The sequence below is a fragment of the Saccopteryx leptura genome, chromosome 2 (assembly GCF_036850995.1).
Source record: "Saccopteryx leptura isolate mSacLep1 chromosome 2, mSacLep1_pri_phased_curated, whole genome shotgun sequence".
NCBI lineage: Eukaryota > Metazoa > Chordata > Mammalia > Chiroptera > Emballonuridae > Saccopteryx > Saccopteryx leptura.
The window spans coordinates 358,933,023-358,947,190 of record NC_089504.1 but is presented as its reverse complement, the minus strand read 5'-3'; the positions used below and the strand labels follow the sequence as shown (position 1 = coordinate 358,947,190).

Below are 14,168 nucleotides of genomic sequence, written 5' to 3'. Positions count from 1 at the left end.
GCAAGCCCTCTTAAGGGAAACACGTAAAATACGTGACATCTATGGTACCGTGGTTTGGCATGTCTTCATATTGTTACTATTCTGCCAACCTCAAAGGCTGGCGTCCGTCACTCTCCGAGGGGTCTTGCCCCCGGCCCCCTCTGTAGTCCGGGGAAGGCCTCTTGAGTCCCCTGGCTTTCTGCCTATCCCTCCAAACGCACACCCACACACCCTTCGCCCACCACTGTTCCCAGCTTCAGGCCGGCTCTCCTCCACCCACAGGTCCCGAGTTTCCTTCTGTCTACGCCCAGCCCTGCCTCAGCCAAGCACCTGCCTGCTTCTCTCCTTTTCTTCTTGGCCATCTGTCCCAAGCCAGCCTCCTCCCTCACCCTCGCACATGCCTGCACCCGCCCTCCGGAGGGAGACTCTGGGAACAGGGCTCCCCCACAGGGCACCCCTCTACCGAAGCCCTGCTTCTCGGCCACGGGCGCCCGGACCCTCCCTGCCAGCCCTGGACACCAGCATCTAGGCAGGCCCAACTTCTTCCCAAAGTTCCTGAGGAATACATGCGGGAGCAGAGAGTAGGACCCCAGCTAGAGTGGGGTCAGGGGTCAGAGGGCGAAGCCTGAGTTCATGTGTGGTCCATAGAACCAGGTGACCTGTTGCTAGGTAACCAGATCTCTGGTCACTGCTGATCTCAGCCTCCAGCCATCTTCCCAGGAGTCTCTCGGACACATACTCTCTGCAGACCCTGAAAATCCAGCAAAAAAGAGACACCAGAGCCCCACCACCCACTGCTTCACTGTGAAGATTCGGCTGCCTGGGCCGTTAGCTCACTATCGCCATGAGTCTGGGCATCATGGAGGAGGAGGACCTGGCCGAGTACTTCCGGCTGCAGTATGGGGAGCGGCTGCTACACCTGCTTCAGTGAGTGTCTCGGGCCCTGGCTGCGCCCTCTGTGCCTGGGACCTCCCTAACCCAACAGTGCCCCCCCTCCAGCCCCTCCTACTCTTTAACCCAGAGTCTCAAATCATCCTGCCCCACCCCAGCACCTGGCACCCCCAGGCCCCCACCCCTATCACCCTGCCTCGCCTTGCTCCCGGACATCAGCACAGCCCTCTCTCCCTCTCAACACGCCATTCCCTGCACCCAGATGGGGACGGGACTCCCTTCCCCCCATGGCCTTCTGTCCCCACGGGCTACTCCCAGTCCCAGCCTGCCCAGGCCCCTCTTGGCCACGTCTTGCACAGGAAGTTCCCCCACATAGAGGAGCAGTCGGAGTCCCCCTCTATCCAGCTACTGGAGAAGAAAAAGGAGGCCAAGATCATGCACCACGCCATGTTGCAGAAGAAGGAGGTCTGGGACAGGGGGTGGGGGGCGGGAGTGCCACAGGGACAGCCCTTCCATCTGTGGCCGTGGCTAGCCGCAGGAGTCCTGGATCTTGGTTCTGTGTTCTCTGCAGAGACAGGAATGACCCGAGTCCTGGGGAGGAGGGGACACCAGTGTCCCAAGATACTCTGCTCTGAACCAGGCATGGGGTGGGACGTGGGAGGCCTGGGGACAGAGGCACCTGGGCCGGGGATGCTGGGGCCTTCCCTGGTCCCCCTGTGAGAGACCCTCCTGACCTGTCGGCTCCCCGCACCCCCAGACATTTCAGCGTAGAATGGAGGCTCTGAACCTGCGCTGGGAAGAGCTCGGCATCAAGGAGGCCCAGCTGAAGTCCCACATTCAGAAGTTTGAACAGTTCATCCAGGTAGGCAGCAGGCCAGGGCCAGCCACCGCCACTCCTCGTCTGTTTCTTCCCGTCCCCCTCTCCCCTCCCTCTCCCCTTCTCCCCTCCTGTCTCTCCTCTTCCTCCTTGCTTCTGGGACTTCTCCCCTGGGATCAGATGTCTCCTCAGTGCTCAGCAATAGCCTGGGGCTTCTCCCTTTATGTCCTCACTTACTGATGTCTGTGATTTCTTGTTTATCTGTCAGTCTCCCCTAGATTTCTGTTTACCATTTCCTGGCCAATACCTAGTACATACCATTCACCTGATGAATGAATGAATGAATGAATGAATGAATGAATGTGCTACAGTCATGGCCAGGCACTTGGAGATACAGAAATGAATCAGACAGGGTTTTAGTCCTCCCAACTCACCCCACCCATCCCTCCTAACACTGATGATCCAGGGAGGGAGAGGGTGGTTGAAGGACGAGGCACCCGAGTGCATTCTGAGACAATTCCTCTCAATGGGTCCTTTGAGGAGTGATTTTAAAAAAATCCAGATTTCTCCAAGAAGGAAGGGCCTGGCCCCGCCCCACGGAGTTGTCGCTGGCTTCTGTTGGGGGCTGGTCTTAAGCATCTTCGGTCTTGCTCTGTGCCTAAACCAGGTGGGAAAAGAAGCTGGTGGCCCGGGCATTTCTCCAGAGGTCCAGTGCTTCTTACTGACCAGAGAAGAGCTAGGGGAGTGATTGGGGCAGCAGGAAATGCGGGAGTGAGGGGTTCTCCCAACGGCCACCAGAGCCCAGCCACTCCGAACCCTGGAAGCCTTGCTACAAATGCAGGCTGGGGACTCCCCTCTCCCCGTGCTATCAGCAGGCCTGAGGTCGGACCAGCAACTACATTTTTAAAAGTTCCTCAAGGGACTGTGAGGCACAATTGGACTGTAAGAAAAAGCCACGGGATTAGGGCCTTCTGGTCCTCTCCTGGGCCTTCGGGACACAGTGCACATCCTCTGTGCCTTCCCACGTGCCTCCAGATGCCACCACCAGTCGTGCCCATCCGGTGGCCTCACGGAGCCCCTGAGGAGGGAAGGGAGCCACACAATGCGGTGTGAAGGGTGGGCTCACCCCCTCATCTTGGGGGTGGGCTTTACAGAAGGAAGGAGAAGGGGGTCAGCTGGTGTGAAGGGTGGGCTCACCCCCTCATCTTGGGGGTGGGCTTTACAGAAGGAAGGAGAAGGGGGTCGGCTGGCTGTAGCTGAGCCTCGTGTCCTTTTCTGGGCATCGTGTCACCTGAATCTCCCCCTGCCTGAGTCGAACGCCAGTCCCAGTCGGAGCTACTAGCACCTGCTCTCTGGGAGGCCAGGCCCCCCGCAGTGGGCCCATCCCCTCACTCACTTCCCTGTGACTTGAGCAGTTTCCCCAGCTTCTGGGAAGAAGAAGGGGCCATTGCCTCTCATTTCTACAGTTGGAGAAATCAAGGCACCACGTACCAAACTGGGAGAAAAGTCAGCCTTCTTTGCCCACGTGGATGGTCCCTGCCCGTCCTCGGGGTGACCTGAGCTCAGCAAACGGAGGCCCTGTGCAGGGGGTGGGGTGGGGGGGTAGGGGGGGATCGGGTCACCCACCTGGGCCCAGGGAAGGCAGGGCGGTGCCAACAGACCCCGCCTCCCCGGCCCCAGGAGAATGACCAGAAGCGGATCCGCGCCCTGAAGAAGGCCAACAAGGAGAGAGAGCTCCGGAGGCAGCGCGTCCGGGAGGTGGCCAGGGCCAAGCAGGAGATCGCCGCCCTGCGGCTGCGGCACCAGCAGCTGAGCGCCAAGGTGCAGGACTACTCCGTCTTCAACAAGTTCCTGGAGAGGGTGGTGGAGACCTCCGAGGTGAGTGGGACAGCGGGAGGGCCGTCCTCAGCCCCACTCCCCTGCCCCGGGGCCTGGGGACCCTCCGCAGGGGTGGCCGCCTCGCTCTGAGGGCGTGCATCCAGCACTGGAGGGCAGCTGGAAAGGCACCTGGCGAGGCTGGGACTGGGTGCTGTGTCCCGGTGTCTGTGTGAGTGACGGCCGGCTGTGTGAGTGATGTGTGGGAGGGTGGTGTGTGTGTCGGAGGAGTGAGATTTCTCTGGCAGCACCAGCGATGAGCTCTGCCTGCCTCTAATCTGCTTCCCCCGTCCCTGATGTTGCTGTTTACTTGAGAGGAAATGAGGAAAGGAAGGGAGAGAAAAACCGTAAAACACCCGACCTCAGGCCAAGCTTGAGAGCTTAGCGTGTGCTGGGCCCGGGCTCGGTGTGGCCCACGTGACTTTGTCCAGTCCTCTCGTTAGCCCCCAGAGGAAAGCCACCCATTTGATGACCATTATGGGAGAGGGAACAGAGACTCGGTGAGGTCCAGTAAACCGCTCAGGGCCCCCCAGCCTGGGAGGGCCGGAGCCCTGGCCTCTGGCCGCTCCTCTGCCGCCCCACCAGGCCTCTGACGAGGGCTCTTCCCAAAGGCGCCCGTGCCAGAGTTCCAGGAACTGCCCCACCCTCTTCCCACCCCTGCATCCTGCAGTCCAGCTGACCCTTGAACAACACAGGTTGGAACTGTGTTGCTCCACTTACAGGTGATTTTTTTTTTTCCAATAGACAATTTGAAAAAAACTCCTAGACGAGCCATGTAGCCTAAAACAGATGACATACATTTACAGTCTCAATAAAGACAGCACAGTGTCATAGATGTATTTTCCCTTCCATATGATGTCCTTAATAACTCTTCCTTCTCTCTAGCATACTCCGCTGTTGTAAGAATACAGCATATAATCCCTATAACACACAGAACCTGTGCTAGCCAACCGTCTGTGTGATCAGCAGGGCTTCCGGTGAACAGCAGGCTAGCAGCAGTTAGGTTTCGGGAGAGTCAGAGGTTATAAGCGGCTTTTCCACTGCCCGGGGGGATCACCACCTCGAAACCCTGCATTGTTCAAAGGACAATTGCATTTGACACTGTTGACACTTCTCCTTTAAACACCCTCTGCCCCTTCCCATGCAACCCGTTCCCTCCCTCTCTACTTTTTTCCTGCCTCTGGTCCTTCCTCCTCAGACTCTTCTGGGGGGCTCCCCGGGGCTAGCTCCTCCCTTAAACGTTCCTCTGGCCTTTGTTCCAGACCCTCTACTTTCCTCCCTGACCAGTCAGTTCCCTGGGCCTCCCGTGGACGCCGCCAGGGTCAGTGGCTGCCCACGCCGTTTCCCCCATGTGGCCACGCAGGCAGGACCCTTCCCAGGGCGGAGTGGGCGAGGAGGTGTGCCCTCTCAGGTGTGGGTCAGTGTCCGTGGAGGCCGCAGAGAGACAGAGGCTGCACAGTTTCTGAAGCCCTGACCTAATTTACGTAGGCACGCGCCCCGAGTCCGTGTTATTTTCTTTATTCTAAGAAATCTGCTGAAGTATTCGTTTCATAATGGAGGGGGGAAGGGAAGACTTCTTTATTAAAGCAGCAGGTGAACGATAAGATACGGCTCAGATTCAGAGCTGGTATAATGTATGTCTTAGATCTGAGGGCGACTGGCCTGTGTGTCACTGTCCTATGTCCCCCTCCTGAGCTCGTGCCCCTGGATCTAACTTACCAAGTGCACAACTCATCTCATCTGCTGCCTGCTGTGCCCAGGCCACCCGCCACCCGTGTGGCCAGAGCTGGTGAATGGCATGCCCCCCCCACGGGCCCCCACCCACCGCCTTCTCCAGAACTTGAGCCTCCTCCTTGATTCTTCCTCCTCCCTCATTCCCACAGCCATCAGTCAACAGATCTGGTCTGTTCTGACTCCTGAGTATCTCTGGAATCCAGCCCCTGTCCCTTCCCCATCCAGACCACCAGGGAACCCCATCTGGAGTTCGACTCAGCATTATTCCTGGCCACCAGCCTGTCCGCCATTCTACAGCCAGCGTGACCCCCTCCGCCTCTGCCTCTTTCTCTCTTTCATTCTTCCTGTATTGCTTTCAAGACATTTTAAGCATACTGAAAAGTATCGCAAAAGATAGGGTAGCACCCAAGTACTCGCCACAACTTTGTCAAATCTTCATGTTTGCCCCAATTCTTTCTTCTTTAACCAAACACTGCAAGTAATTGAAATTCCTTGTGTGCCCCCTTCCAAACTCATTCCTCCCCTCCCCCAAGGTATCCACATCTCTGACTTCCTAATTTCACATTCACATGGTTTTTTGGGGTTTTTTTTTGTTTGTTTGTTGTTGTTTTTTTGTATTTTTCTGAAGCTGGAAACGGGAAGAGACAGTCAGATAGACTCCCGCATGCGCCCGACCGGGATCCACCCGGCACGCCCACCAGGGGGCGATGCTCTGCCCCTCTGGGGCGTTGCTCTGTTGTGACCAGAGCCACTCTAGCGCCTGGGGCAGAGGCCAAGAAGCCATCCCCAGCGCCCGGGCCATCTTTGCTCCAATGGAGCCTTGGCTGCGGGAGGGGAAGAGAGAGACAGAGAGGAAGGAGAGGGGGAGGGATGGAGAAGCAAATGGGCACTTCTCCTGTGTGCCCTGGCCGGGAATCAAACCCGGGACTTTTGCACGCCAGGCCGACGCTCTACCACTGAGCCAACCGGCCAGGGCCCACATGTTTGTTTTTATTGCTTGGACAACATATTACATATTCATGAGCTACGAATAGTACTGTACATGTCCTTTTGTGACTTACCTTCTCTGATCAATATTTTTTTAAACCTTTTTTATTATGGAAATTTTCAAACATCTACAAAAATAGAATAGTCTATCAAATGCCTGTTACTCATCATCTAATTCCAACAATTATCAACTCATTGTCAAATCCTCCAAACTTCCCACCTCTGCCATTTTGAAGCAAATGACATTTTTTTTTCCATCCATAAGTATGTCGGTTTGTAACTCTAAGAAGAGCTCTTTTTAATAGAGTCGCAACACCATTGCCATACCAAGTAAAAATCAAATAGTTATGCCTTAATATTAAATATCCGGTTGATGTTAAAAAAAATTCCCCCATTACTGCACAAATGCTTTTTGGATGGTTGGTTTGTTCTAATCAGGGTCCAAACAAAGTCTCTACACTGCATTTGGTTGATAAGTTTTTCAAGGCACAGACATTCTTCTGCTGATCAAAATAAGCCTAACAGAAAGGAGGACATATTCTATGGTTCCACTGATGTGTTTAAAAACAGGTCAAGTGAATCTTCGGTGACAGAAGTCACATTTCTGATTTCCCTGGTAAGAGGGGACAGAAGACCCTTTTAGGGTGTTTGAAATGTTCTGTCCTCCTTTTTTTGCGTATCACTAGAATACTACCATACAGAAAAGGACTTCATAAAGACAGTCTTTCCTTCATCAACTATTTCTCTATGTGGGTCTCAAAGAAGAAGCTAGTTAAGTGCTTGATTCTTTGTTACAGTTTTCAGAATAATGAGTTGGTTCTCCAGCATCCTCCAAAAGTGACCGGTAATGTTGTTACAATCATGAACGCATGGATTTTTAACACGTTTCATACATTTTAATCCTATGCACTTATTCTTACTGATAGTCAAAGTGTCCCATCTTTGGACCATGGGAGTCTCTGCAGGTTGGCACCTGAGACCTTTTGCCATCAGCATCTAGTTTTGGAGAGGTGCTTCTGGTAAATCTGACGGGGTCCATTCATTCCAACTTGCATGCCGTCGTACCATGTGCTGAGTGAACTTTCAACGATATAAAGTTCTCTCTCTGCTTCTTAAAATTCTTCAAGGGATGAACTCCACACTCCTTCTCAGGGTTTACTGGACACTTTCTTACTTCTCCAGGTCGACCTCTCCCTCCCCATCTTGAACTCAGGTCATTCACACTAAACCTTCCTGAGCGCCCTGAACGTGCCACGCACACCCCACCATCTTTCCCCAGAATGTTCCCTCTCCCCGTGATACTTCCTCGCCTCCCCCCACCTGCCCTCGCTGGCTCTCTTCCAGTCCTAGCTCTGGCCTCAGGTCAGCCATTCTTTCTCCCAGGAAACCTTTGCTGGCTGTTCCCACCTCCCCTCATGCTGCCTTGGGTGGCCCTGTCCGACAGAGCCATATTTGGGGAGGGCTAGCAGGGCAGTTCCCAGAACACCAGTCTATCGCTGGAAATGTCATGAGAGGAACGAAGTGCTCCAGGAGTGTCCCCGGGGTGGCTGGGAAGCACACTTTGCTAAACCCTGGGGAGGTGAGCTGGCATCCTGGAACCGGTACTTACACCACCTTCTAAAGAGGAAGGGTGGCAGGGCTCCTCTTCTGCAGAGCAGGGTCTGCGAGTTAGGGCCCGCGTGGCATGGCTCTGGACCGTGCTGGAGGAGGCAGCTGAGCCCTCAGGCCTCCTGCCCACTAGTACGCTCTCCAGCCCCTGCTGGGGGGAGGTCTCAGCAAAGGGACAAATACCAGAAAGCACCATGTTGCCGATCTTACCCCCACCCCGGTCTCCGCCGGGCCCCATCGCTGGTTGTAGATAAGGCTTATCATTCTGTGCTGCAACCGACTATTTACTGGTCCGGCGGCCTCCCCTCTGCACCACCCCAAGGGGTAGGCTTCACAAGAGCAGGGTCTGGCTGTCTTATCTCTGGCCTGTCCCTAGCAGTTCGCATAGTTCCTGGCCTCTAACGTGGTTCCTGACGCATTCTTGTGGAATAAGATCATCACTGCCTTGAGAAACATCTCCAAGTGCAGCTCCTCCCCCTCGTATAGAAGTGAAGTTCTCTCTCTGCTTTCTAAAATCTTTCAGCGGATGAAGTCTACACTCCTCAGGGTTCGCTGAGCACTGCTTTACTTCTCCAGGTCGACTCTCCCTCCCATCTTGAACTCGGGTCATTCACACTAACCTTTCGGAGCATCCTGAATGCGCCACGCATGCCCCACCGTCCTTACCCGGGCTGTTTCCTCCCCCAGTGCTCAACCCTAGGGTCACCCGGGGGGAGTTTTGCAAAATTCAGATGCCAGGAACTACTTCAGACCTGTTTATTGATCCAAATATCTGGGGGCGGAGCCTGCCAGGTGTCCTTTAAAAGTTTCTCACGTGATTCCAATCAAGATTGAGCACCCCTGGTCCAGCTGCGCGTGCCCCCAATTCACGGCCCACGGCCCATACCAACCCGAGAGGAACACGCCGCAGGACCGCAACGGCCTCACAGCCTCTGCCCCCGGACCTTGGCCAGGGCCCGCCTGCTAGGCCAGGGAAGCTCGGCTGGAGTGTGGCGGGTGGCAGGGGCTGCCGGGCTGGGCCCCCGCGGCTGCTGCCCAGTCGCACAGTGACCGCACAGTGGCCCCGCGGCTGCCGCACAGTGACCCGAGCCGCCCCCAACCCCCGCGCAGTTCGAGGAGATCCACGAGGTGATGGCGCGCTACAAGACGCTGGTGAGCATGCACTACGACCTCATGCAGTCCGCGCAGGAGGGCCAGGAGAAGATCGAGCGCGCCAAGGCCAAGCTGGCGCGCTACATGGAGGAGAAGGACGACGAGATCCTACAGCACAACAACGAGCTGGCGCGCCTGCAGATGCGCTTCGACCGCGCCCGCAGCGACGTCATCATCTGGGTGAGCCCCCAGTCGGGGCAAGGGGCTCTCTGGGTGTCCTGGGTGAATGAGGAAGGGACACACACACACACACACACACACACACACACGCTGCGCTCACACCCCTCCCTTTGCCCTTCGCCAGGAATCTCGCTGGGCACACATCCAGAACACTGCCGCCAAGAAGACCCTCCTGCTTGGCACCGTTAAGATGGCAACGCTGAACCTCTTCCAGATTGTGAGCAAGCAGCTGAAGGAGACAACTTCTGTGTCCCTGGAGGACACGCACAAACAGCTGGACATGGTAAGAGGAGGCACAGATGCTGGGTGCTCTATGTCTACTGAACCAGGATGGTTCTTTTTTCTTTTTTTTTTCTTTTTGATTGATTTATTCCAGGGAGAGAGAGAGAACAACATCAATTTGTTGTTCAATTTATTTTTGCATTAATTGGTTGATTCTTGGATGTGCCCTGACCAGGGATCAAACCCTCAACCTTCATGCATTTCTAAGACGCTCTAGCAAACTGAACTACCCCATGAGGGGGCCCAAGATGGACTGTGATTGGTTGAGTGGAGGAATGAACCGAATAGAGCCCTGGTTCTCAAATGTTAACAGGATCAGAATCACCTTGGAGCTAGGGAGTATTGCTGGGCCCCATCCCAAGAGCCTCTGACTCAGTAGGTCTGAGGCGAGAACCATGAATTTTCATTTTCAACAAGTCCCAGCTGATAGTGCTGCTCTGGTTCCCCACGTAGCATTAGAGCTCAGATGCCGCTGGCCCCGGGCAGTCCCTACAGCAGCCGGAACCCACAACCTTGGCACATCTGGACAACACTGACCAACGGCCAGGGCAAGACTGTAGATTCTTGTGTTATTAAGGATAGCAGTTGGCTCTGAGCTTCCTGGTAACCAGAAGGAATAGCAGCACGCAGTTCTAGTACCAAAATAAGAAAACATAACTTTTCCTCAGAGAAAGCAAGCCCTTTCCAGCACTTAGCTCTTACTGAACTTTCTCAAGGAGGCTTCTGAGACACTCAATAAATAATGTTCTCAACAGATCCCTGCAACAGATCCATAGTACCACAGGACAGCTTAGGAAAAGTGGTTCTGCAAAGGGCCAACACAATATGAACTCCATCTAGTGTCGTGGAAGGCCCAGCCTTTTCCTGAATCAAGCCCAAACTGTCTGGGGCCCCATTTTCCAAACTGGACTGGGAAAATCCTAGAATCTCAAGATGTTAGTAAGTTTCTTATGGGGGAAGAAAAGGACTCCACAGACTAATAAATTTAGAAAACTCTAAACTTGCCTGGCTGGTGGTGGCGCAATGGGTAGAGCGCTGGCCTAGAATGCTGAGGTCGCCGGTTTGAATCCTTGGGCATGCTCAGTCAAGGTACATAAGACAAGCAATCAGTGAACTAAAGTGAAGCAACTATGAGTTGATACTGCTCTCATCCCCCCCGCCCTTCTCTTTCTCCTCTCTCCGTAAAAATCAGTAAGTAAAATCTTAAAAAATAAAAAAATAAAAATAAAAACTCTAAAGTTAAACTAAGTTAGATGGTTTTTTAATATAGGACATCACAGCCTGACCAGGCAGTGGTGCAGTGGATAGAGTATCAGCCTAGGATGATGAGGAACCAGGTTCGAAACCCAGAGGTCACTGGCTTGAGCACGGGGTCAATGACTTGAGCATAGGATCATAGGCATGACCCCATGGTCATTGGCTTGAGCCCAGAGGTCACTGGCTTGACCAAGGGGTCACTGGCTTGGCTGGAGCCTCCTGGTCAAGGCACATATGAGAAGCAGTCAATGAACAACTAAGGTGCTGCAACTATGAGTTGATGCTTCTCATCTGTCTCCCTTCCTGTCTATCTCCCAGCCATGCCCTCTATCACTTAAAAAAAAAATACATGGGACATCACAGAATCTTTGCTACTTTAATTCACTGGCTCTGTTTCCTCTTTTGCAAAATAAGAATTATATCAATAACAGTACCAGTATTAGGTCTGACAGAATTGTTAAGAGCTTTGGATAGGCTGTGTAGTCCTATCTCCAGTAACATTCTGTAAAAGGAGAAGTTTTAGAACTGAGATCTTAGAGGTCATCTATCCAACCTTTCCTCTCTCTTCCCTTTTTAAAGATGAAGAAACTGAGTCCAAGAAGGATGAAGCAATTTCTCCAGAGCTTCATCAGGACCCAGGTCTTCCGACACAGAAGGCAACCCTCTTAACACTGTTACACTGATTTCATGTCCTTTAAAACAGAAGCTAGTGAATGGAATTTAAACTTCCCCCATGGCCCTGGCCGGTTGGCTCAACGGTAGAGCGTCGGCCTGGCGTGCGGGGGACCCGGGTTCGATTCCCAGCCAGGGCACATAGGAGAAGCGCCCATTTGCTTCTCCACCCCCCCCTCCTTCCTCTCTGTCTCTCTCTTCCCCTCCCGCAGCCAAGACAACATTGGAGCAAAGATGGCCCGGGCGCTGGGGATGGCTCCTTGGCCTCTGCCCCAGGTGCTAGAGTGGCTCTGGTCGCAACAGAGCGACGCCCCCTGGTGGGCAGAGCGTCGCCCCTGGTGGGCGTGCCAGGTGGATCCCGGTCGGGCGCATGCGGGAGTCTGTCTGACTGTCTCTCCCCATTTCTAGCTTCGGAGAAATACAAAAAATAAAAAAAATTTAAAAAAAATTTAAAAAATAAAATAAAATAAACTTCCCCCATGACTCCAGATTCTCACAATAAGCATCAGTTCTGGGTCCCAGGTAAACAACCAACTTGAAGATTATCAGACTGTGGAGAGCCATCTGCCCCGGCACGGGCCGGACACTGTCTGCTAAATGCTTTTCATCCCCAGTCTGCTCAGAGCCCTCTCTCTCTCCTCCCTCTTTACATGGTCAGCTTGTACTTCTTCCTATCTCTGGTTCTGCCTCTAGGAGTTCTAACTCCAGTGCTATTTGTTGCTTTTAGTCTACTGAACTTATTTTTTTTCCCCTGAAACAGAGAGAAAGAAAGGGACAGACAGAAAGGGATAGATAGGAGAAGCATCAATTCTTCACTGCAGCACCTTAGTTGTTCATTGATTGCTTTCTTATACATGCCTTGACCGGGCCAACCAATGACCCCTTGCTCAATCCAGCAACCTTGGGCTCAAGCCAGTGACCTTGGGCTCAAGCCAGCAACCATGGGGTCCTGTCTATAAGATCCCATGCTCAAGCCAGTGACCCCATGCTCAAGCTGGCGAGCCCACACTCAAGCTGGCAACCTTGGGGTTTTGAACCTGAGTCCTCCGCGTTCCGGGCCAACACTCTATCCGCTGTGCCACTGCCTGATCAGGCTAGTCTACTGAACTTGATCCTCCATTTCACCTAGAACAATTGTCCAGTGCTGGGAAGTGGCTGGAAGAAGTCAGTCGCCAGAAAGTGGTGACTCCTTACAGGCTAAGTCTGGACACGCTCTGCTTTTGCACGGGGTAGCCTGTTGCAGGGTAGGGTTGACTCTGGACCCCTTGCCTCGTTAGATCCAGCAGTACATCCAGGACCTGTCTGACATCTGGGCAGAGGTGAAGAAGAAGGACCAGCTGCAGATCCGGGTTTAAGGAACAGCCATGGACAGAGCCTGAAAGAGACGCCCCCGGTGACCTCGCTGTCCAGCGCTCCCAGTCCGGTCCTCGGGGACCCTGTGCTTTCGGCCGCCGGACACCTGCTGTTTCCCCCTCTGGCTTCACGTGTCCCATCCCTGAACATTAAATTCTATAAGAAGTTTGTTCCTACGTTCTCTTTTTGGTTATTTATTCATGGGGAAGAGGGTCCACTGCAGAAAGAACTCCCCAAAGCACCCACTCTTGAGAAGCTGGTCACTTAGGCTGCCCAGGGTCTAGAAATCAAATCTCAAGCCCAGTGGCTCCTGGGCATTGGGCTTTGCACTGAGTAAGTATTTGCATGGGCAGCAGACTAGCAGGGTAAGTACCTGGGACCACTTTTTCTACCATTTCAAAAAAGAATTTTTAAGTTGATGTTTCTGACTGGGATGCGGAGGCTCACTGGAAACTATGAAGACAGCTTCCCACGTGAGACTTCCAACTCTTCCCTGACCTCGGGGCAAGCCCCACTCCCCCGCCCTCTGTGAACCCTAAAACCGCAATAGGGTGTGAGCAACGCTAGCAGGAACGGCAGGCAGGCTGCCGAACAACAGCATCCAAGCATCCTGGGAGGATGGCTGCAAACCAGCAAGACTACCCCGAGAGCAGGGAAATGGGAGCCTGACCCTGAGGGTCAGAAACTCCATTGCGCGTTTCTAAATCCTCAGTGGCAAAAGTCAGGTCGGAGATGGACAGAGGAAGCAGCATTCACTGAACGTACATTTTGTGTCCATCATCCCGGGGAAAGCTCCGTGGGGCTCCGCTGTCCCTATCTTTCCTAACAGGCTACTTGCCCAAGGGCACAGGGACAGATGACAGGGTGGGGATTCGCCTTGGGTTCGCGTGCCCTGAACCTGGGCTCCCTCAGCCAGGCTGCTGTCCCCTGCAGAAGAGGCTGAGAAGTGGGCCTGAACAAGGCTCCCTGTTTGCCCCCTAACCCTGTTATCCCAGAGGGCTTGGGGGTCCCTGTTACCTCCAGGCAGCGCTGCAGCCCCGCCTTCTGGGCGTGCAGCCCCGCCTTCTGGGATCCTTTGTATGCGCCACCATTCAGCAATGGTTCTCAGGTCAGCTCTCGGACCAGCAGCAGCATCATTTGGAAATGTATTAGAAACTCAAATTCTCAGGCGCCACCCCAGACCTGGGAATCAGAAAGTCTGGGTGGGCCGCACCCATCGGGGCTGTAACAAGCCCTCCGGGTCAGACAGACGCATGCTCACGTTTGAGACCCACCACTTTATAGGGAAGCAGACCCTTTCCAGGACCTGGCTCCTTTCCTCTCCACCATGTGCAGTAATAACCTGTATCAGTTGGCTGGCTTGAGCTTGGGATCATCAACA

General features: G+C 53.9%; 1 protein-coding gene across 2 annotated transcripts; it reads left to right on the top strand.

Annotated features, from left to right (window-relative positions):
- The first annotated feature begins 823 nt into the window (after nt 1–823).
- Nucleotides 824–12,842, top strand: CCDC42 (coiled-coil domain containing 42). Of its 2 annotated transcripts, XM_066366453.1 has the most exons (7): nt 824–906; nt 1,230–1,335; nt 1,628–1,732; nt 3,368–3,565; nt 9,002–9,223; nt 9,348–9,506; nt 12,712–12,842. In XM_066366453.1, the coding sequence occupies exons 1-7, from the start codon at nt 824–826 to the stop codon at nt 12,787–12,789; spliced, it is 951 nt and encodes a 316-aa protein (XP_066222550.1). In that variant the 3' UTR covers nt 12,790–12,842. The 2 variants fall into 2 exon arrangements, with proteins under 2 accessions (XP_066222550.1, XP_066222551.1); XM_066366454.1 differs by lacking the exon at nt 9,002–9,223.
- Nucleotides 12,843–14,168: the final 1,326 nt, after the last annotated feature.

What these genes read in the sequence shown, in the direction of transcription:
- CCDC42 (XM_066366453.1), top strand. Translation starts at nt 824, where the DNA reads ATGAGTCTGGGCATCATGGAGGAGGAGGACCTGGCCGAGTACTTCCGG. An exon ending in CGGCTGCTACACCTGCTTCA is followed by an intron (nt 907 to 1,229) that starts GTGAGTGTCTCG and finishes CGTCTTGCACAG; the next exon opens with GAAGTTCCCCCACATAGAGG. An exon ending in GGGTGGTGGAGACCTCCGAG is followed by an intron (nt 3,566 to 9,001) that starts GTGAGTGGGACA and finishes ACCCCCGCGCAG; the next exon opens with TTCGAGGAGATCCACGAGGT.